The 23,069-nt window shown below is 47.8% G+C and overlaps 1 protein-coding gene across 1 annotated transcript in view; it reads left to right on the top strand.

Annotated features, from left to right (window-relative positions):
• The first annotated feature begins 4,705 nt into the window (after positions 1–4,705).
• Positions 4,706–23,069, top strand: part of Tacc1 (transforming acidic coiled-coil containing protein 1) — a 52,085-nt gene continuing 33,721 nt past the window's right edge. The window contains exons 1-2 of the mRNA XM_028768175.1: positions 4,706–4,875; positions 5,792–5,907. Coding sequence (XP_028624008.1) covers positions 4,712–4,875; positions 5,792–5,907 — 280 coding nt within the window. The 5' untranslated portion in view covers positions 4,706–4,711. The remainder of the gene's footprint in view (positions 4,876–5,791; positions 5,908–23,069) is intronic.

The raw sequence follows: 23,069 nt of genomic DNA, 5'->3' as shown, positions 1-23,069 counted from the left end.
CATTCAGTTCCTCTCAAGCAAATGCTTTCTTGTGTCCAGGGGTGGCCACAAAGTATTTTTGCTTTCTGCTGTTGTTTTAAATGCAGCCTTTCTGTTCCTTCCTCTGCAATCTCCTTCACGGAGCTCCGGCGTTAGTTACACTCTGATAACTTCCCGAACAAGTAGGGTGAAAGAACAAAGCAACCCCTGATTTGAATCTCCCTTCTGTGAGAGAAGCTATGATCTGCCCTAGGCAGCTTTGGGGCAGAGAATATACAATTTCTTGGGTCTCCCAGTCTTGACTCCCTTTAATCCAAGCCTCCAAGTTGATGCCAGAATGATCTCTGGTCTTTCTAAAAGGAGTCATGACTTCCTTGTTTGAAGGTGTGAGTACTCCTCTTTGCCTATTCAGGTTGATTGGTCCTTCAGCTGTACCAGATTTCAACTGTTTACATAAGGGCGAACAGTCATGATATTGAAAGATTTCTTATAAAAAATCTATGGTTTTGATGTCGCATGGAAGATGGGCAACAGGGCCTGCTGGAGCTCCCAGATTTGCCCTTTGATAAAGGATAGATACTTATTTTTGCTCCCCTTGGTCCAGGAGCAAGTTCTACACAGGTAGAAAAATTGATCACAGAGAGGCCCCACCTTACCTGCCTCTCTTTTCTGACCTTGTCCTCAGAGACATTCTCACAGAGGCTATGCTACTAAATAATGGTTTGCTTGTTAAAAGAAGATCTGCCAGGACTTTTATTAAATAAGGAAGATTTCATTTAAGAAGGACTGAGTCTGAGCCGGGCATAATGCCTTGTGCCAACAGAGGTAGGAGGATCTCTTTGAGTTCAAGGGCAGCCTGGTCTACAAAGTGAGTACCAAGATAGCCAGAGCTATTATACAGAGAAATCCTGTCTGGGGGCATGATGGGGGAAGGGGGCACAACTCTGCTAGGATTTTTGTAAAAGTAGAGAAAGATCTGGTTTAACTCCAAACACAAGGACAAGTTAAGTATTTATAGGCATTGAGAGGGGAGTATGCTCGTCTGTGAATGAAAAATTGCTAAGAGGAAGTTCTGGGGGTACAGGATGATTCCGGCTAAACCTACTTGACAAGATTCTTGCTGAAGGCAGGCTAGTGCCAGAGAATGAGGGTGGAGATTCTCACTAAAGCTAAACCTGCAGGATTCCTGGTAAATCCAGAGAACAAAGACTGAAGTTCCAGGTTGAGGCATGCTGAGGGTTAGTGGAGCCTGAAAGAATTAGGACCAGCAGAGTCTCAGGCACTCAGAACTTATTTACTCAGTTTATTTTCAAATTTATTTATTTCGGTGTGTGTCTGCTTTGTCTACACGTATGTACGTATACCGCGAGTGCACGCTAGTTACCCTGGTAGGCCAGTAGAGGCCTAAATCGAGAGTTCAGAATGGTTGTAAGTTTCCTTGTAGGAGGTAGGAACTTAAGCTGGGTCCCATGCAACATCAGTTAGTGCTTTCAACGGCTGAGCCATCTCTCCAGCCCCTGCTGCATTTATTTAACCTTTACCAAAGAGACTAATTTTATAGACTTTGATTCACTGTGATACAATAGCTTTGATTCACTGCAAAATACACGTTTGGCCTGGCCATCATTGGTGGGATGCTTCAAAAGAGGTTTTTTAGTTTTGTTAGTGGGAACTGAACCAAGATCTGCACTCATGCTAAGTGCCTGTTATACACCCAGAGCTACATCTACAGAGGGTTATATTTTAGATTTTCATGTTATATTAATCCATAACTTCTGGGAAGGGCAAGGAGCAGCGGGAAAGAATAAAGGCCATTTCTCAGCGTAGGATCATTTCCAAAACAACTAGGTTTCAGTTGGCTACTTGGCTAGGTATTTGCATTCTGCTCTGTGAAGCCGAAGATAGCAGCACTGTCATTGTCTGCCTTTTCCAGAATTGTAGGGAAATGGACTCGTGAGATCTACTGGACTTCTGTAACGCAAAGTCGGCGAACGCCAAGGAATGAGATACTTTGTTGCTGTTTACTCTTAAGCCCAAGACTTGTACAAGATAGGTGTTTTAGAAACTTGGGCATTTGTTTCTCTTGTCTCAAGCTGCTGCGGAGGGGAGTCAGGCTTTAATCACTCCAGGCCATCCCGGGAGCTGGTTCTGTTTTTTGCTTCTTCAAGACATGGCTTCCCCAGGAGCTTAGCCCAATTCAGAAAGACAAACGGAAACCGGTATGTTCATTTTTATCATTTATTGAATGTCTATTGACTGTGTGCTCTTGTCCAAAGTCTCTGCAGAAGCAAAAAATTATGTGACATGGTCTCTGGCCTTTGAATTTTATGGTCCAGAAGTAGAATGCATACATGTAAATAAACATGTTGCCTATGCTGTGCTAAGTGTAGGGTGACTTTATATCCGGAGACAGTCTTGGCTTATGTCTGTTTGTTGTCCTGGGGTCACTATGAAGAATGCACCTTTTTACGTTTTAGAACTAAGTGCGGCAGTAGGGTCTGTATGAATATTCAGGTATAAAGGGAGTAGAAAGTGTAGAGAGACCAGTCAGCTTCCCGCAGTAGTCACTGAGCTGAGTGATGAGAGAAATTTGGCCAGCCAAGGCCAGGGATCTTTCGGGAAACTTTGGTTCAGATGGGAGAAGAGGTATATTTCAGGAATGCCGAAAGCTATGCAGGCAAAGGTAGAGTTCTGGAATTAAGAACAGCGGTGGATTTAAGTTAAATATTGTTTGCCAAGTTTGCCCTTTGACAATCCCTCAAGGCTGTTATTAGACTGTCTAGACACAACTGTCCCTTTCCTCCCCTTCCTCTTGCTTCTGGGCTGGGAATGGGATTCAGGGCCCAGAGGGAGGCCTGCTGCAGGAGCAGCTCCCTCTGAGGTACATCCCCAGTGCGAATTTGTGTTTTTATCATCTCTTAGGTCTTCTTGGGCATATCAAGGTTATATCTGGGTCTCTGCTGATGGTGGCTAGGGAAACAGGATTAACCAGGCAGAGAAAGCCCTGAGGGACAGACAGAAACTATAGTTCTAACCAGTTAGGGAGTGCAGGAAGTATGTAAGGCAACCAAGGATCTGGAGGAGGGAAAAGAGGGTAGCACTCTTGAGGAGGAAGAATGATCAAGACCAGGTACCGACTTACATGAGTACTATTTTCAAGCTACAGATTCTTGCGTCAAATCCAGGAATCTAAACGATTTCTAATCTGAAGATTTACTTGAACATAAACCCAAGACGACAGTTGGATAGTGTTGGCATATTTCTTGTAGACCTAAAACAAAATGACTTCCGCCCACATTTTAAAAAAAATCTTTCGACATTCTTGTCTTGTTTATCTCAGGCAAGAAACAGTAATGGGCTCTAAAGTATTCTCCTGCCTTTTATTATTATTATTATTATTACTATTATAGGATACCTGCCAAGCCTTATCGTGTGGGTTTGCTTGTCTTTGTTTTGGAGTGTATAAGACATTTGTGATTCATCTGCAGTATACGTGGTGCCAACTCCTTTCAGAGGAGATCATCTGAATCCTGCAAAATTTAGCCTGACCTTGTCCCGAATTTTGGAGGCACACTCTGTGAGAATTGTAGCCACCTCACAAATTCTCTGAGACTCTGAGAAATGTCAGTATTACGAGAAACACACTGATGAACTAATAGTCTTAAACTTGGCTTTGGGGGAAATGGATTCACCGGGAGAGTGGGCCTGGGGCAGTCTCTTAGTGGAATCCTCAAAGATAAAGGAAAAAAAAAATTCTTCTCTTCGGCTTCAAAAATAAAAGCCTCTTTCTGAAGACTGCTGTCACCAGGCCTTGCTGGCACCGTACTGAAGAGTCAAACGACATCAGAAACCAAGCACCCAGGAATTATCTGAAAAAAGCTTAAAGTTACGAAAAGAAAGAGCAACAGGAAACCCGCTCAGGCTGTCTTGTCAGGGGGATAATTTTGCATCTATCCCAGGTCAGGGCACTCCGGAGCCTCTTTGAATGCGGTTTGGTGCGGGCAAGGCATCTTCAATTCTTGTCTTGCCTGGGAGCCTTTCAAATCCTGGGAGTAACAAGGATGGAGATGACCAGTGTCAAGGGGCAGGTACAACACTCTACAGAGGTTCTGAGTTTAAAAAATAAATAAATAAATAAAATAAGGGGCCTAACTTCTGTGCGGTGCAGCGTCACCCACGCCATTAAGTCCTAGCGGCAGGAAGCACAGATAAAAGGGGAAGAGAAACGGCGCCGCGGCGCGCACACGCTCGGAAATGGACGTCGGCGGCGCGCAGCGCGCTGCAGGCGCGGGTCCCGCGGGGAGGGCGAGCGCGGTCGAGCAGCCCCTGCCCAAGGCTGGGCGCGACCAGCGCGGCGGGGGGAGCGCGCTTCCATCCAAGCTGCCGCCCCCGCGCGCCGCGCCAGTAGTTCGGTCCGAGGGGGCGGCTCCAGGGGCGCGGCTCCGCGGCGGCCGAGGCTGCTCCAGGCGGGAGCGGACCCCAGAGCCCGGCGGCGCCGAGCAAGGCTGGGGGAGAGGCGGGCGCGCGCGGGGGCGAGCTTCGGCGCGGCGGCTCCGAGGAGCGGGGGCGAGCAGCGCTGCGGGGCCGTGGGAGGAAGCGCTGCGCCGGGCCCGACGGCGCTCGTTGAGCCACATCCGCGGGTCGCCGGCGACGTTGCCGGCGCCTGTCAAGGCCCCTCCATTTTGAAGGAAGAGGCCGCCGTTCCCCCGCCGCAGGGGCGGCAGCCGCGCTCATGGCGTTCAGTCCCTGGCAGATCCTGTCGCCGGTGCAGTGGGCCAAGTGGACGTGGTCCGCGGTGCGCGGTTCGGGCGCGGGAGAGGACGAAGCCGGAGGTCCCGAAGGCGACCCCGAGGAGGAAGAGGACTCGCAAGCTGAGACCAAATCCCTGAGTTTCAGGCAAGTACACCGCATCCCAGCCGAGATGCAGGCGCGCGCCATCCTCCCACCGCGGTCATGCTGTGTGCGCGCTACCGTGTTCCCGGCTCTGCTGCGTCCTGCCCGCAGCCGGGTCCCCGCTGTGTGCCCGAAAGTTCGGGATGTTCTGTCTGCCCGTGTGCTTTCCGTCCCTTGTCTTCGCTGTGAGCTTTCTGAACCCAGTCCCGAATCCGCAGTCTCCCCATCCGGGTTTGCCTGGGTCGCTTTCTCTAAGTGTCGACACCCCGGCTCCGACGCAGCCACACCGGGTAGTGTCAGTTGATAAGGCCGGGTGGGATTTGGAGCTTTTCCCCTTGTGGGCAAGCAATCGCTCCTCCGCCCTTCTTGGCCCCGCAGTGTCCTAAAATGCAGCCTTGGTAAAAGGGGATCGCGTGATGACAGGCCCCTGGCAGCTGGTGAGAAATGGTGGTCTCTGCTGAGCTGTCACACGTGTGATTGTGGAAGGCAGGTGATGGCATTTTTAGCCTCCAGTGACTTTCAGACAGGTAGAGGCCTACCGAGGAGAACAGTATTGCTAGAATTGGCTTAGTTTGGGGGTGGGGCGATATTAATTTTTATGCCCCTGGAAAAGGGTATGGTGAGGAAAGGAGTTGATTGGAAAGTCTTGTCTTTTTTTTTCCCCCTTGGTTGTGAAAGGAAAAGATGACCTCAAAAAAACAAGTGGTCCTGGTGATAAGCTCCAGAGGACGAAAGAGATTTCGGGGATCTAGGATGCTGGGCTTCTCTGAAAATGCTGCAGCCTTTCTCAGGCTGGGTTGAGGATTGGTTGGTTGTAAAGTTAGAGGCGCTGTACTTGCACTTTGGTGGCTAAGTACATTTTAAAGGCAGTTGGAAATACCGTTGACTGTGGTAATGCCTCGTTTTTCCCCCTTGGCAGCTCGGATTCTGAAGGTAATTTTGAGACTCCTGAAGCTGAAACTCCAATCAGATCGCCACTCAAGGAGTCTTGTGATTCATCACCAGGATTGCCAGAACCCGAGGCCAAACCCCAAGGTAACAGAACTTGAGTTTTCTACCTCTTTGGTTTTAACTTAAGAAAAAAAAGAAAGGACCTAAGAGAGGTTGTGTATGTGTGCCATAAGAACCGCTTTAGACAGGATAATGAACTGACTCCTCGATCCACAAGAGGGACCCCAAAGTTCTTGCTGATTTTGATCCTTTGATGATCCCAAGCTTGCTTTCTTCCCTGACTGGAGATTGTGGCTTTGGAGTATGAGATCATCTATATTTCCAGCCACTCCTGTTAGGCTCCCTTCTCAACCCTGAATAAGTAAAAATGTAGCAATGACTGGTCTGGTTATGTTTTAGATTTGGCCTCAAAGATTTCAGAGACTAGTTGTTTTCTACAAGGGTGTGGCTAGACCCAAAATTATAGGTAAGAGTTGATTTTTGAGTTAGGAATCTTAGGCAGTTTCAAAATTGCTTGCCTTTCTCTCCCACAAAGAACCAGTGGGGAGCCCTTTAGTCTATCCAAGAAAATCCGGTTCACATACTGTCCTTCCCCCAGCCCCTGTCCCCCATCCCAACCTAGTACCTGCTCTTTAATTCTCAATGCCTCTGGCCCGCTAAATTAATGGAAATCGTTTTTTGTCACACTTTTTAAAAGACAGGGTCTCAGATAGCTCAGGCTGGCCTTGAACTGATCCTGCCTCCTCAGACTCCTGGAATAACAGGCCTGTACCATCATGCTTGGTTTATTGTCACCTAGCTTTGAATAAAATTTCACTTGTCCTAGTAGGAATTAATTTGTTCCTTTGATGAATGAATAGAGGCAGTGAAGTCCTGTTCTCACTGGGTGACATTTTGGAGGGAAGTTGTCTTAGGGTTGCCATTGCTGTGAACAGACACCATGGCCAAGCCAACTCTTATAAGGACAACGTTTAATTGGGGCTGGCTTACAGGTTTAGAGGTTCAGTCCATTATCATCAAGGCGGGAACATGACAGCATCCAGGCAGGCATGGGGCTGGAGGAGCCAAGAGTTGTGTCTACATCTTCATCTGAAGGCTGCTAGGAGATGAGTGGCTCCCACGTGGCTAGGAGGAGGGTCTCAAGGCCCACCCCCACAGTGACACACTTCCTCCATCAAGGCCACACCCACTGCAACAAGGCCACACCTCCTGATAGTGCCGTTCCCTGGGCCAAGCATATACAAACCACCACAGAAGTGAATCTTTTAAGGGTTAAAAGCAAAATATCTGTTGGGTTCTGTTAAGTATTGTGGGGACAGTGGGTGGGTGCTGGGGGGGGGGGGTGAACAGCCTGTGGGCCTGGATTGTAAATGCTGGAAGTTAGTTAAGGGGAGCGCAGTAGAGGAGCTGGCTTGAACAGATTCCTGAAAGGGGAGAATTAAGGAAACAAAACCTGTGTGTATTATTGGGAAGAGAATCCTTTCAGCGAAGGGAACAGTGTTTGCAGAGAAGCATCCTGTAGGAGGTGAGGCCCTGGGGTGTGGACTCACATGTTCTGGTGGAGTGGCCCCAGAGGCTGGCGTGCCCAAGTGGAATGACCAGGCTGCTGCTGGTAATCGGAGCTGAAGTCAGTCAGCAAGGGGAGAGGAAGGGCCACGTGATACCGTCATGATGAGCTGATTTTCTGAGCTAGAGAGCAGCTGTAGGGTATCTGAACAAAACACCATAACCGAGTGGCTCAGAACAAGGAGTCCATTCTCACTCATCGTTCCGGAGAACTGATCAAAATTGGAAGTCTGAAGTGTGGGCAAAGTCCTGTTCCTTCTGAAGGCTCAGGGAAGACTCGATTCTTGTCTATTTTAACTTGGGCTGGTCATCAGCGGTCCTTGGTGTTTGGCTTGCTGCAGCCTGAGGCCCCTGGGTCTTAGCCCATGGTGGGTTTTCCCTGTAGGTTTGTCTTCATACAGCCATGCTATGAGGATACTGGTCATTCAGTTTAATAATCTAGTATGACCTCATTTTAACTGCATTACAACCTCCAAAGACACTGTTCCGATTAAGTGCCCATTTCTGGTAAATTATGACTTTTGACATACATACATACTTGAGGACACAAGTCAACTCATTCTAACAAGGATTTAACTTGCATTATTATTATTATTATTATTATTATTATTATTATTATTGAGACGGGGCTTTAACTCTGTAGCCATGGCTACCCTGGAACTTACAATGTAGATCAAGCTTCAAACTTATGGATCCACTTGCCCCATAGCTTAGCTTAGTCCTTTGCAGGTTGCCTGGGCAAGTTGAGTCACAGAGGAGCTAGATTTACTGGGAAATCATCAGGATTTTTTGCAGTTTTTTTTTTTTTTTTTACTAGAAATTGAGATCTCCATACCATGTCCGCTGAGAATGGAGCAGCGCCCTTCCTGCTCTGGGGTGGTTCTGCTACCGGGTTGAGGGCTGACCCGTTGCAGAGGGGTGTGAGGCAAAGTTGTGCAGTAGTTCTTCCTGCAGTGAAGATGCGGCTTGTCCCCATAGCTTCCCTTTCTTCTCTCCAGATTGGCAGATTGGGAGGGAGGTCTAGCATCCTGAAAGAACTATTCTGTGGGCCTGCTCATCAAATTTAAATAAAGCACATAAGACGTATGTTAAGTAGCTGTTTGAAAGCCTGAGTGGCCCTCAGCTTTCTTTCCTCAACATTCTGTCAGACTGCTAGGCTAATTCATCTGATTCCTCGCTAAATGAATAGAGGCCCGCATTAGCCTAGGCCTCCCAGCCCCCGGCCCCAGCCCCAGCCACAGACACTCAATTGTTTGGCCCTTCATGTTTCCGTGGCTCTCACAGTCTCTCGTTCAGTGTAAATGTTTTCCTTTTAGAGAGTCTTGGATCAGGAAAGTTCTCAGGGTAGGCCGAGTGTGAGATAGGGAGGACCGGTGGTGTAGAGTCTGGAGACCCAGTCCTGCATATTTTAAAGTCCCTCACTTTAGGGTCTTTAGACAGTGGGATGACTCCTAAGTCTGGCTAATGTCTGGCCTTTTAAGGACCTTGTGGAGTTAGTCCAACTCGTGATGTGCTGTCACAGATACAAAGTAAGTCTTGAGTATACAATAAAGCTCAGGTCTGGCTGAAGATGGTTTCACTGAGTCAAAATTCTGAAGTCAGTTCCTGGTGAGGTTTTAATTTCTTGAACTGGATGTTTCATTCCCCCCACCCCCCCAAAAAAATAGTTAGTTTTGTTTTTGACTTTCTGTGGTTCCATAACGTGGTCAAACAGGGCATACAAATTGGATGGGGTCAGTCTTCTCTTCATGGGATTTGTAATGGTCTCGGCTTCCTCGTGCCTGGTCACCCTCATGCACACGTGTAGGCCAGTGACACACTCCTGTTCTGTCATCTGCTTCCTACTTGTTTAAACTTAGAGGAAAATATAGTTCTGCTTTTTATTGGAACTGTTTCAAGAACTTAGAAATTTTGCAATGAGTCCTTTTAAGATATATGTCAGGAATGAAATATAAGGTGGTGATGGTGATTTTTTTTTAAAAAAAAGCCACAGAAAAAAATTGGCTTCTGAATATATACTAAATTCAAACTAAACCTGAAATATTTTTTAAAAATACCAAGCGAGTGGCTGTGACTCTGTATTTGCTGTCTGTTTTCCTCAACAAAGGGTGCTTAAGCTGGCTTCACCTATGTTTGAGCCTGAACAAGATCCGTAGCCACGCTTGGCCTCAAACTCTACAGAGATCCTTCCGTCTCTGCCTGAAGGTGTGTGCCACCATACCCAGCCATATAAAGTGCTTAAAAAAAAAAATCACTATATCATCACTGTGGGGAAGAGGCACACATGCCATAGTGTGTGTGCGTGTGTGTGTGTGTGTGTGTGTGTGTGAGAGAGAGAGAGAGAGAGAGACTGACTTCCATGGAGATAGCTCTCACCTAACGTTATGTGGGTTCTAGGGATGGAACTTGGTCCCTGACTTGTGGCAAGTACCTTTTCATGGTCATCTCACTGGCTGGTGAGCTGCTTTGGTTTGGTTTGTCTTTGCTGGGATGTGTGTTGGTGAAGAAACTCCCTTGGGGAAGGAGCTTAGAGGGAGGCCTTCTTATCTTCATCCCCGTATCCCCCATTTGCTTATGTTCACAGGGTTAGTGGCTGCAGGTTTTGTTCAGCTGTTTCAGCCTATGAAAACTTCAGAGCTGGCCTAACATGGTGGGGCACCCTTGTACACCACCAGCACCAGGGAGGCAGAGGCAGGCAGACCTTTGTGAGTTCTAGGCCAGCCCTAGTGAGCCCATAGTGAGACCCTGTCAAAACAACAACAACAGCCGAGTGGTGGTGGCGCACGCCTTTAATCCCAGCACTTGGGAGGCAGAGGCAGGCGGATCTCTGAGTTCGAGAGTTCGAGGCTAGCCTGGTCTACAGAGTGAGTTCCAGGACAGCCAGGGCTACACAGAGAAACCCTGTCTTGAAAAAACCAAAAAAACAAAGCAAAACAAAACAAAAAAAACAACAACAAAAACAGAAACAAACAGGAAATCTGCAGAAGTTTACTTTGTGGACTCCTCCCTTTGTGGTCCTACCCATATTTGAGAAGGAGAATGTTGATTAATGTAGAAGCCTCCACATGATCATTGAATAACTAGTTAAACCCGTCTATTCATTTTTTTTATGTTAGAATATCTAGGTATTTCAGAGACTTAACCATTGCAGTCCGGAATAGCAATGGGGTCTATCTACTGGTATTTAATGCTGATGTTTATGTGAGGAATACAGAATTATTCATTGATATATTTATGGTATTTAGATTCAGAAATACCAAACCATGCTCAAGGCCGAATCCAGGCTACCTATCTTTTTTTTTTTTTTTTTTTTTTGCCTTCCAGGGGGAAAAGATTTAAAATTTTTTAATGATTGAGCCCAGAGTGGTGGCGCATACCTTTAATTCTAGCACTTGGGAGGCAGAGGCATGCAGATCTCCGAGTTCAAGGCCAGCTGGTATACAAGTTCAGGCCCAGGCAGTGTCAAGCCAAAGGAAATTTTACCTCAAAGTGTAGTGGTTGGAAAAAAAAATTGTAGTATTAAAAATGATGGGAAATTCACACATTAGGGTCCATAAATAATGCTGTTTAGGAACAACGCTAGTGTATTGAGGTCTCCCACGTGGCTGCTTTTGTATCTCTGTAGCAGGTTGAGTACTTGGGACCACAGAGGTTTGTTAACCTCTCTGTGTACTTAAACCACTTTCAGAGAGTAAGTAGGGATTAGGGTTAACCAAGTTCCACCTGTGTGGGCCCTTGTCGGGAAAGGCTTCCTTAAGGGAGAAAGGTTGGGTCTGACTGCTTGTCTCCTTTGCAGACAGTGCACTTGAATTTTAAATGACTTTCACTAAAAGATTCAGAGAGTTACCAAAAAAAAGAGAGAGAGAGAGAGAGAGAGAGAGAGAGAGAGAGAAAGAGAGAGAGAGAGAAATAAGAAAGCACTGAGAAATGGAACCATCTAATACAAGTACAAACATAGCCATTTAAAAACAGATTTTAGTTTTTGATTCTATGTCTGTGTGGGTTTGAGCATGGACAGGGCTGCTCAGTTGCCCGGGGACACCAGAGCCCTGGAGCTGCCCTTACGTGTGGTTGTGAGCCAAACAGGGTTCCCTGCACGAACGGTACGATTTTTAACCACTGAGCCCACTCCGCCGTCGCCAGCTTAGACTTTCAGCTTGTCCGTATTCAGTATTTCTAGCAGAACGTTGGGGTCTGAGCTTGAGCACATCGATATGGTGTACTTACTGAAGCTATAGATAGATTATATGCTTAAGACTTAGAACACAGATCTTGCTGAAATCTGAGCCCCAGACTTTTTATTCTATAGCTTGGAGTGAGCATATTGGTAAGCATGTATGCAAATATTTTGCATTCATCACATACTGAAGTGGTCCATTCAGATCTACAGTATGTTTTCCTCAGGATTTACTTGAATGTTTCTTTGCCCACAACAGGGGATTGCTTTATTTGAGTTTTCTAGAAACAATGAGACTAATAAGGACATTAAATATTACCCAATCTAATGGCCTAACACGGCCCCTTGTACCATGCTCTGGGTTGATGCTTTTATTTATTTATTTATTTATTTTATTTATTTATTTTTTATATGATTGGCTCTTTTACAGCTTAATTTCGTTTCTTTATGTGATTCTAGCAAAAGATGCTTAAAGCTTAAAACCCCAAGCAGTATGCTACATTTTCTTATTTTTTTTTCCCCTAATGGAGTCAGGATGGTTGTCTCAATGTAATGAACTGTGAGGAAGTACTTCCGTTCTTTGATAACACCAGGACAGAGGAACATAGACAGACAGAGGAAGTGTGCAGTGTGCAAAGTGGAGATGTCAGTTATTTTCAAGTCGCTTTTTAGATGTAGCAAAGGTAAGGTCATCTTGAAAAAGTATCATAAGGGTTAAATTCATCCCTGAGTTGCTCTTCTCCTCTACCTGGGCATTTACTGAAACTATTAATTTACTTCGTTAATTTCTGGTGGCAGAGGCATGGTGCTTGGGATGTAGTCCTGAATGCCCCACTGGAGCAGTGGGTGTTGGGTTAAAGTGGGGGTCCCGCGTCCGCCCCGCCAGGGGGCTAGGCCCGCTGCTCAGGGAGGCCGGACTTGGACTGGGAAGTTTGACTGCTCTCGCCCCACGCTGGCACCAGGCGGATGTCAGGCTGTGAGAATCCTCTGCGGGGATGCCGCTCCCGGGTGGGGGAGCGCAGTCTGTGGTCCTGGGGACAGCTGGAGCTGGCTCGAGGGTCCCTGGGCCTGCAGGGATGCCGGGACGCTTCTCAGGCTCTCAGACACCCAGGGGTCACTGGAAGCTGCGGAAGAGAATGAAGTGGGGGCCCTCAGGCTGGATTGGCCCACAGCCGAAGGGGATAGGGGGAGAGAAGCTCCGGCTGCGCCCTGTGGGGAGAGTCCTTGGTTTATGCCGTTGGTTTGGCTTGGCTTGGTCGTGGGCAGCTGGCTTGGGTTGGTGGTCGCGTGGCTGGGAAGACAGAGAGGTCCTCTGCTGGAGATTAGACTGGGCCTCTGTAGGCAAAGGCCTGTTCCATCATTCCCCAGGGCAGATCCTTATGAAAGAAAAAAATCCACAGTTTTAAGATGTTTATTGTCATGGTACCCCCATTTCTCAGGGCCGGCCTGAGGTTAAATACCTTTTGTAGGGAGGAGTGTCTGGTAAGGAAAGCTTAATTGGCTAAGCCCTTCTGGCCTTTAGGTACCTCATTAAAATGGAGATCTGTCTTGAGGCTCTGTGCCTGTAGTCTACCTGTGGAGGGGATAGGGGGCGTTGTCCTACTTAACTGAAGGACACAAATCTATGGAGGGCTTTGGCCTTGTGTCAGGAGCCTGCAGTCTGGGGGCGTGGCAAAACGCCTGCCATCCCTTAGGGTCACCTGTGGGCCCCTCCTGGGCCCCCTCATGATCACCTGGGGTCTCCAGGGGTTTCTAGCCTGGGCTCGACCAGAAACCTGGCTGCCCTTCAAGGTCCTGCAAGTGGGTATGGCCTAAAGCCACTTTCAGTGAGAGTAGGTCTGGGGGTGATGGACAAAGTTGAAATCAGGCACGGTGGTGAACCAGCAATTCCAGTACTCTCCAGGCAGAGGCAGGAGGGTCATGAGTTCAAGGTCAACCTTGGCTTTACCATAAGTTCAAGACCAGCCTGGCTTACGTGAAACTCTTTCTCAAAGAAAACCCAAAACCAACCTGGAGTGGTGTTCCATGTTTTTAACTTCAGCATCCAGGAGGCAGAGGCAGGCGGATCTGAGTTTAAGGTCTGCATAGTGAGTTCTAGGACAGTCAAGGCTACACAGAGAAACCCTGTCCCAAAAGATAACAGAACACCGCCCCATCCCCAAAAGCCTTTGTAATCTCCCTGTAGCAGTAATCCTGTCTCTAGGCAACCTTGGAGTGTAACTGTTTCTCATACTCTCCAAAATCCAGAATAAATAGTGTTGGGAGTTCACAGTTCGTCCCCCAAACAGCCATCTTCACGGAGCTTTGATAGCCAATGTTACTAACTATGCATATGACTGTAACCACTGGCTTTAGAAAGGCCTAGCTGCATTTGAGTTCTGGATCTCAGCCTCTGGGTTGTAAAGCCTAGTCCTGACTAATTCTCAGGGTTTGCTCTTGCTGGCAGACTCAGAAGGGCGTTCTGGGTCTTCTGCTGCTTCACACGGGCAAACGTACCTGGCTGCTCTGCTGGCCAGGGAGATACTCTGATAGCTCTGCTGGGGAGGTGCATCTCAGCTCCTGAATTCTCCTCCCCTCTTCCTCCCTTCCTCTTGTTTTTGAGACTGGGTTGAGTCTCCATGGAGCCCAGACTGGCCTCTGGCTCCTGGTCCTCCTGTAGCCTCCCACATGCTGCCTGCAGTTAAAGGTATACACCACAGTGGTCCAGTAGCCTCTTTTCTGTTGTGTTGCTGGGTGGGGGAGGGTAACACATGCCTCCTAGCTCCCGCCATGGGATGCTCACCTAACCTTAGCCTTCCGTTCCAGCTGCACTTGTTTATTAGGTGTTTTAGATACAAGTTGTTTTTGTTTATAACATCTCCATTGTAACAGTGATGCGGAGATAACAGGATACATGGGATTTCTGTTTGAAAAAAATTGAGAAGTCAGGGCCAGAGCCTTGACTGACAGCAGGGCATCTTGGTCAGAACGTTGCTTTTAAGATGGGAAATCTGGGCCTTTGAGAGTGAGATGGCCCAGCGGGTAGAGGTATTTGCCATCAAGCCCCATGACTTGACCTATCTTTGGAACCCACCTGGTAGGAGAGTAGGAGAGAACCATCTGACCTGCACATAGCATACCTCACTACCCGGCCCCACCCACTACACACACACACATACACACACACACACACAAAACCAGTGTCAAGTATTATTTTTGGAAAGATGTAAAATCCACTAATAGCCTGATGCTTAGGAGGAGGCTGAGTAAGACAGGAGGATCACAAATTTGAGACTGACCCGAGCTACATACATAGCACCAGAGCCAGCACAGAGCTCAGTCTCCGGTGCTACAGGCTGGGGAGGAGAGGTTGAAAATCCAGAACTTGGTGAAATGTGTTTCACAGCTTTTCCTCTCCAGGGAATTTGTGAATCCCCCCCCAACCCCACTTCACTGTTGGAGAAGGCTAAGAGGAAGTGAAAGGCCTTAAAATGTTGCCAGAACAAGATGTGTGCTGGGTAGAGCATCTTCCCAAGTGACAGCTGAGTCAGTAGGCATACGTCTTCCACACATGTGAACCTGGCATCCGGGCACAGTGTCCGACACACACACATACACAGTGCAGCTTGGGGTTCTGAACAGCAGAAGTTCACTGCACAATTTAGATACAGGCCAACAGAAGCAGAAGCCATCCTTGGGTAGCTGGTGCGGTTGCACTAGACTGTTTCCTTTATTATTAAAGGAGTGGTGGTGAATTTGTCCCAGCACTCCCTGGGGGTAGAGGCAGGAGGATCTGAGTTTAAGGCCAGCCTGATCTGCATCCTACATAGGGAGTTCCAGGACAGCCAGGGCTACATAGAGAGACCCTGTCTCTTCCCCCTCCCCATCCCCCAAATTAGTGTCAGCTCTTCATGAGAATGAAATGGGAAGGGGTTAGTCTCTTGTCTGCATGAGTCTTGTCTAGTGAGGAGAGTGGTCTGTAGGGCGATGAATAGCGCCTCCCGGACCCAGCACCTATTTTTAGATAGAGAAGTGTTGTTTCCTTTTTTGATTTTAGGTAGAGAGGTGTTGTTTCCTTTTTGGGTTTTGGTTTAGTTAGTAGTACTTTAGGATGGCACCAAGGTTTCACCTGAGGTAGATGAGTGATTTTCCTCCTAGCACTGTCCTCAGCTCACAAAGGCACGCTGATCTTCTCCCCAGTCACTGCTGGCCAAGGGAATGGAGCTCAGGCGCTCATGTGGGGCCTGCAGGGGCCTGCTCTCGGTGTGGCATCCGATTCACCTCCTCCCCAGGCTGACTGGGCCACTAGCAAGCAAGTCAGGAGCCTCAGAAGTCACACAGTGGCTTCCAGAGCACCCTCTTGGTGACACAGGTTAACCCAATGCTGTGAATACCAGGAACCCCACGCTAGCTAGTGCTGGTCACCACAAAGCTCTTACTATGCCAGAGGGTGTAATTTCCACATCCACAAACATCTCCAGCTTTCTTCCCTTCGGTCTCTTCTGTGCCACCGCTTTCCCAGGTCCAGGATGGCCATCCTGCTGGAGAGGTGTCTCATGCCCTTGATGTCTGGGGGGCTCCACTTGCTAAGCATTCTCTTCTCGTTTTATCACCGGCTTCAGCTCCCCAGCTGTGTGGGTGGCGGCTGCTTTATGGAGGAAGCAGTTGGTATTTCGAATCCTCCAGTAATTATTTCTGAGGAGACCGCACGTCATGGCTGTTTGGCAGCAGCGGATTGAAGTTCCACAATTTCAGGTCCCTGCGTGGCAGCCCCATCTGTTATCGCATGTCTTCCTGCTTTTGCTCTTCCTGCTGGGGTAGCCATAGCCCAGTGCTGAGGGCTTTCTGATCTCTGTCTGGAGTAGAGGATCTCTGCTCTGCTTGGAATGTGCTCTCAGTTAGCTCCAAATGGCTCCAGTCCCGACGGGCACCTTGTTGTTGAGAGAAAAGCAGAGTCATTGTTGGTCTTGCTTCTCTGGAGAAGGCCTAGGCTTGCTGGCAACTAGCCCTCTTCTTTTCCTTAGAGTATGGCTTTCAGAGGAGAGTTCAGATCTCTTGAGTTGGGTGATGGATTGTGCTTGGGCCAGAACCCAGGGACTCAGTGCATGCTGGGTAGTCTTCCACAGAATCCTGACCCCCCCCCCGCCACACCCCTGTTCCCTCAGGTCTCATTTTTCAATGAAATAGCATAAAATGCTGTTTTGGACACTTTAACCTTGGGATCAGTTTGATCTGTTATCGAATGGGCTTACCCCCCCCTCCTTTTTTTTTTAGACATCCAAAGCTTTAGGTTGTGTAGACACACACTGGCGTGTGTTTAAAAAACAGGGTCTCTCTGTGTTGCCCAGGCTGCCCTCAAACTTGTGATCATCCTGCCTTAAGTGCTGGGATCATAGGCAGGTGCCACCAGGACCGAGTCTTACTTGAGAGTGCACCTCTGTCAGAACTTAAAAGACATCTCAGAAGAATGGCAGGGCAGCTGGTGCCCTGTCTCCATTCAAAACAAAACAGGAAATAGCTAAACACGCCCTCCCTTAGCTCCTGGCCGATTTCAGAAGTGAGAAGAAAGGAAGGGTTGGAACAGTGGGCTTGTTCTCTGTGTTCTCTTGTGGGTGGGTGAGCTCCAGTTGGTGCTCTGCCCTGGATGGTAGACATCCTAATAGTACGGTGGCCCTGAGGAGACATTCTACCTTGACTTATGAGTCTCTGTGCTTCTGGGTGGCCTGGAGGCTGTAGGATTGTCAAGGGAATGTGAGCTCCCCAGTGCACTCCCTGGAAAAGTCAGGTCTTCGAGTAGAGTTAGTCATTCTGTCCCTGGACAGTGTATTGTTTCTCAGTCCCCATTTAAGGACCATGGTCTTGGCTTTTGTGCTGATTTTTGTTTGTTGCTTTTTTTTTTTTCTTTTTTTTTTTGACACAGTGCCACAGTTATCTTGGAAGAAGGAATGTCAGTTGAGAACATACATAGACTAGCTTACAACTTCAGGGAAGTCCGAGGTGCCAGAAACTCAGACATGTAGTTGGAGGTTAAGAAAAAAAAAAAGTCTCAAGTTTTGGACACTTGTCAGAAATGCTAATGTGCCCCTCATTACCATTCTCCTCAGGTTAGACCATTTGAACAGAAAGGGATGCAACCTGCTAGAGCCAGTTTTCCTCCTGACACCCTGGACTTCCATCTGGGAGAGAAGGGCAGGATGCGAGGCCAGTGTGGAGGGGCCCTGTAGGGCCTTCAGAAGGAAAGGGCCTCAGATGAAGAATGTTAGTCCTGAGATGGCTCTCAATGTGGAGCCGAGAGGCCTCACCGCTTACTGTATAAATAGGCCTTTCTCCGTATAAAAAAGATACCCAGCCATGCAGTGGGTACTGACCATCAACTGCATTGGAGCACTGGGTTCTCAGATTGGTGGGTTACAGGGGATCAGGGAGTGAGAAGGCCTCTGTGGATCCCGGTCTCTGGAGAAATTAGTTGGTTCGTTTCCCAGACCTCTTGGCTTTGGTGCTGGTTAGTTAGATTTTTCCTCACTTTGACACAATCCAGGTATCTAGGAAGAGGGGCTGTCAGCTGAGAGAAACACCCTGTCAGACCAGCCTGTGGATAAGCCTGTGGGGACATTTTCTTGATTAATGATTGGTATGGAAGGACCCAGCTCACTGTGCAGCTCACAGAACCCCTGGGCAGGTGGTTCTGTGTTATATAAGAAAAGCAGGCTGAGCAAGCCATGGAGAACAAGACAGTAAGTTGTGTTCCTCCATGGCTCGCACTGCTTCAGTTCCTGACGGGAGTCCTGCCTCGAGCTCTTTCCACAGTGAACTATAAACTGTAGACGTAAATAATCCCTTCCTGCCCCAGTTGCTATTGGTTGTGATGTTTTATCATAGCAACAGCAGGCCAACAAACATAGCTTCTCAGAGTTTTTGTTTTGTTTTAACTTATCTTTATTTTATGTGTGTTGGTGTTTTTCCCGCATGTATGTCTGGGTGAGAGTGTTGGATCTTGGGGTTACAGACAGTTGTGAGCCGCCATGTGCTTGCTGGGAATTGAATCCCAGGTCCTCCAGAAGAGCAGCCAGTACCCTTAACTACTGAGTCATCTCTTCAGCGCTGTGTAGCCTAGGCTGGCTTCAGATCATGCAGTCCTTCCTCCTCACTGGGCCTCTGAGTGTTGACTTAAATCACGTGAGCCATACCGCTTGGCTTCTCCAGAAGTTTTAATACCAAAGGCAGGGGATGCGTGAGTGAGGACGTGAAGACATGACGTTAGAATTCAGTGAGTATGACTTCAGCACCTCTACTCTTAGCCTTGTGTTTACAGTCTGTTCACCTTTTAATAAAAGGTCCATGCCCTGCAGAGTGCATCCTAATTCTGCACCCCTCTCTCTCTCTTAACCCTTGTGTCTAAATGTTTACTGACGTAGCTTTATTAAACTCCAACTCAACTTTAAAAAATAGAATTAAAAACCATACCTAAAGTTAGGCAAAGGTAGAGAGAGGCAGGAGGATTATGACTTTGATGCCAGCGTAGGCTGTAGAGTTGAGACCCTACCCCCAGAAAGCAAATAAAGCCTAAAGCCTCCAAAACCAAAACAAGAAAAAAAAAATTCTCTGGAGCTCAGTAGCATCCCTAGGCTGTTTCATATGCCTGGTTATTCCTGTCAGAGAAGGAAGCGATGATGTCATGTTTTTCACTTCTCTGTAAATAGAACTTATCTAGCACATGTGGGCTTCCTCCAGAAGGATTTACAATCCAAAAGCGGCGGTGCGATCTGCCACCTCAAGTGTGGGTCCCTGCAAGTGACACACGAGAGATTACATAGAACACTTTCTGAACCGTGCAGTCCTCCCTCCTCACACAGCATAGATCCTAAACGTTTCCTGCAGGACAGGAACCATTTTGTTTTGTACAGTAGTTTTTGTGTTCTCCGAGTACGGCCCTGTCAGCGAAGCGACTGCGTTGCAAGCATGAAGATCTGAGTTCGAGCTCCAGACTACACAGTGCATAGTGGCGTTCATTTCAGGGATGTTGGTTTAGAGACAGAAGGATCCCTCTATGGTAGGTTTAGCCTGCCAGTGAGCTCCAGGGCAGTGAGAGAGCCTGTCTCAAAGGAGGTGGATGGTACTCCTATTACAGATGTTTTCGAGCCACCATGTGCGTGCTGGGAATTGAACTCAGGACCTCTGGAAGAGCAGCCAGTGCTCTTAACCACCATCTCTCCAGCCCCTGGATGGTACTCCTGAGGGTGGTGCCCAAGACTGTCCTCTGCAGATACACACACCTGAGCATGTACATACATGTGTACAGGAATTTTTAAAAACATCCGAGCAATTAAATTAAAAAAAAAGAATTTATTTATTTATTTTTGAGACAGGATCTCAACAAACTGGCCTTGAACTCCTAGAGATCTGTCTCCCTCTGCCTCCTGAGTGCTGGGATCAAAGGCATGCACCACCGTGGCCAGCCCGGTAATTTGAGTTTACATTTTGAACTAGTAATAGAGTACTGGGTGGGAATTCTGCTTTGCTTTTTTACGTACGGTGGCCTGTAGTCAGTCCCTTCAATTTGTAAAATGCTGGCGCTGGGCCCCTCAGCCTGCGGCATGCTCCTTGTCTGGACCCTCAGTATCGTAGAACACAATTTGGCCAGAAATCTAGGGTCCTGTTCTTAGCTGTCAGAAATTTCCAGTGACATGTATTCCGATTGGCAACGCTGTTTGAAGTTGTGGGGTTGCCTCAGTTAGGGACAGAGGAGAACCGTGAGGTAGACTCCTAGTGGAGATAGCCAGTCTTGCTTGTTTGGATTCCTAAGTACCCAGAAGCGTGGTGCTGCGGGGTTGTTTCTAGACATTGACCCTGTGATTCTGTGTTGAGTTTTTGTTGTTGTTGTTGTTGTTCATTTGTTCTTTGTGTAGCCCTGGCTACCAGGAACCCTTTCTGTAGATCAGGCTGGACTTGAACTCATAGAGATCCACCTGTCTGTGCCTCGAGCGCTAGTATTAAAGGCATACACCACCACACTCAGCTTCTATTCCAAGCCTTGGAAGCCTGCTGTCAGCAGCTCTAACAGATGGGAATGTCCTTGGCTCTGAGCCTCAGCAGTGAGCCTCTGCTGTGGAAGGAACCCCCTTCCTTGGCTTATGATTCTGTTTGGGTATTGAGATTCATCCCAAGAATGAAGAGAATTTAGATTCATGAAGATGGCTTTAGAGCTGCTTACTTTAGAGGCAGGGAGAGCTAACTGACATTTTCCTCCAATGAGGCCACACCTTCTAGTCCTTCTCAAACAGTTCCACTAACTGGGGACCAAGCATTCAAAAGTATGGGCCCGGGGAACCTGTATTCAAACGACCACGCTACCTTTGGGTTTGGGGTTACTGTAGAGAGAAGAAAGGGCTGCTTATGCTCTGCCTCATGATTCTGTAATACAAGAACCATGACCCCCACAAAATAGCCTGTTAATTGAGATGGCTAGAGAGATCATATAGCTTTTATTAAGAAGGGCTGTCCCTCAGTTCCAATACTGTAGGTCCTCATCCCTTTATATAAAATGGTATGGGCTGCCCGCCTCATGCGCGTCCTCCAGTGTGCCTGGAAACCTCCTCTCGATCACTCAAGATACCTCAGATCATTTCAAGACAAAAAAAGTCTGTATGTGTTTAATACAGTTTTAATTCCCCCCCCCCCCCCGAATATTTTTGTCCTGTAGTTTATCAAATCCACAGTTACGGAACCCATGAATATTTATGGCTCGCTTACGGATGTTTCCTTAGTGTGCTTGACTTACAAATTAGACTTTATAATATTTATACTTTCCACAGTTATCTATGTAGAGAAGATGTCATCCATATAGGGTTAAGAACTTGCAGTGATGTCAGGAGTCAGTTGGAGCTTTGGACCAAACCTTTTGAGGGCAAGGGGAGGGCAGGTGTCTTGGTTCTTTGTCACAGCTGTGGTGAAATGCTTTGACAGAAGCAGCTTTGGTGCCTAGTTCCTGGGGGAAGTAGTGTGATGGTTAGAAGGTCTGTGGCTGGTCTCCTTGCATCCTAGGAAGCAAGGGGGTGGGGAGGGGAACGGGGCTGGGCTGTAAAGCCTCCACTTTCTCTACCCACCCACTTCCTTCAGCAAGGCTTCACTTCCTCAAGATTTTACAGTGATCCCAAGCATCGCCACTAACTGGGATGTGCCAACACATGAGCCCATGGGGGAACACGTCACATCCAGAGCACAGCAGCAGCTATATAATGTTGGAGAATAAGTTAATTCTTACCTACAGTTTAATGCATAGAAATTATTTCACAATAAAAGACTTGAGAGTAGTTTGTTTTAGAACAAAGCCCAAAGTGGTAGCCTCTGTTCTCTAGAAACCAGTTTCTTTAACAGCAAATAGAGGATATTTCCACATGTCAATAATTACCTCAATCATTTTGTGTGTGTGTGTGTGTGTGTGTGTCTGCACGCATGCGCGCGCGTGCTTGTCTATTTTGTTTTTGTTTTTTGAGCCCAGGTCTTGTATTTTAGCTTGTCTGGCCTCAGACTTTTAATCCTCTTGCCTCTGCCTTGTAAGTGCTGGGATTTCAAGCTGGTGCCACCGCGCTGAGCTGTGTATTGGGATTTTAATTCTGACCTGTGTTCAGATCACTGGTACCGGGAGGTGAACAGTGCTGGGGGTAAGGTACTCTGTTTGTGGGAGATCTGTAGAGTCTGAGAACTTGCCGGGTTTTCCTTGTGAAGATGTTGCTGCCTGGACAGTCACGAAGCAAGCTGTGCTTCTGTCATGTGGATATGGCACCTTCTTCCCGTTACCGGGTAGCTTGCTTTTCTCCACATGCCCGAGTACAAGCAGGAGCTTCCAGGGTGTGAGGCCTTTTCTACAGCAGGGCCCTGGTTCAGCAGCATCAACCAGCTGAACAGTCCTAACCTTACAACAGGTGCCTTCAGTTAGTCAGTCGACAGGGTTAGTCACAGGGCCTGTCTTTAGTCACCTGCTCAAAAGATGCTGGTCTCTTGGCTCCCCAGGGCTTGGCTTGGCTACAAAGTTTAGGATCCTGTAACCTTTTCAAGTGTGATAATTCCTTCACATTGACTATGGGACTTTCCAGATCCCAGTCCTTTTGTCTACCCCAGCAGAGGCTATGAGGGAGATAGTAGGGAAAGGAAGCCACTTAGGGTGTTATTGCTATGAACAGACACCATGACCAAGGCAACTCTTCTAAGGACAACATTTAATTGGGGCTGGCTTACAGGTTCAGAGGTTCAGTCCATTATCAAGGCGGGATCATGGCAGCAACCAGGCAGGCATGGTGCAGGAGGACCTGAGAGTTCTAAATCTTGTTTGGAAGGCAAACAGAAGACTGGCTTCCAGGGAGCTAGGATTGAGGGTCTTAAAGCCCATGCCCACAGTGACACACTTCTTCCAACAAGGCCACACCTCCTAATAGTGCCACTCCCTGGGCCAAGCATATTCAAACCATCACCAGGAGTGAGGAATGGTGCATGTTCCTGACTTCTAATCCTGATTGCTGTGGTAGCC

This window comes from Grammomys surdaster, unplaced genomic scaffold (genome assembly GCF_004785775.1).
Source record: "Grammomys surdaster isolate TR1022 unplaced genomic scaffold, NIH_TR_1.0 185, whole genome shotgun sequence".
Lineage (NCBI taxonomy): Eukaryota > Metazoa > Chordata > Mammalia > Rodentia > Muridae > Grammomys > Grammomys surdaster.
This window is presented reverse-complemented; position numbering and strand designations above follow the sequence as displayed.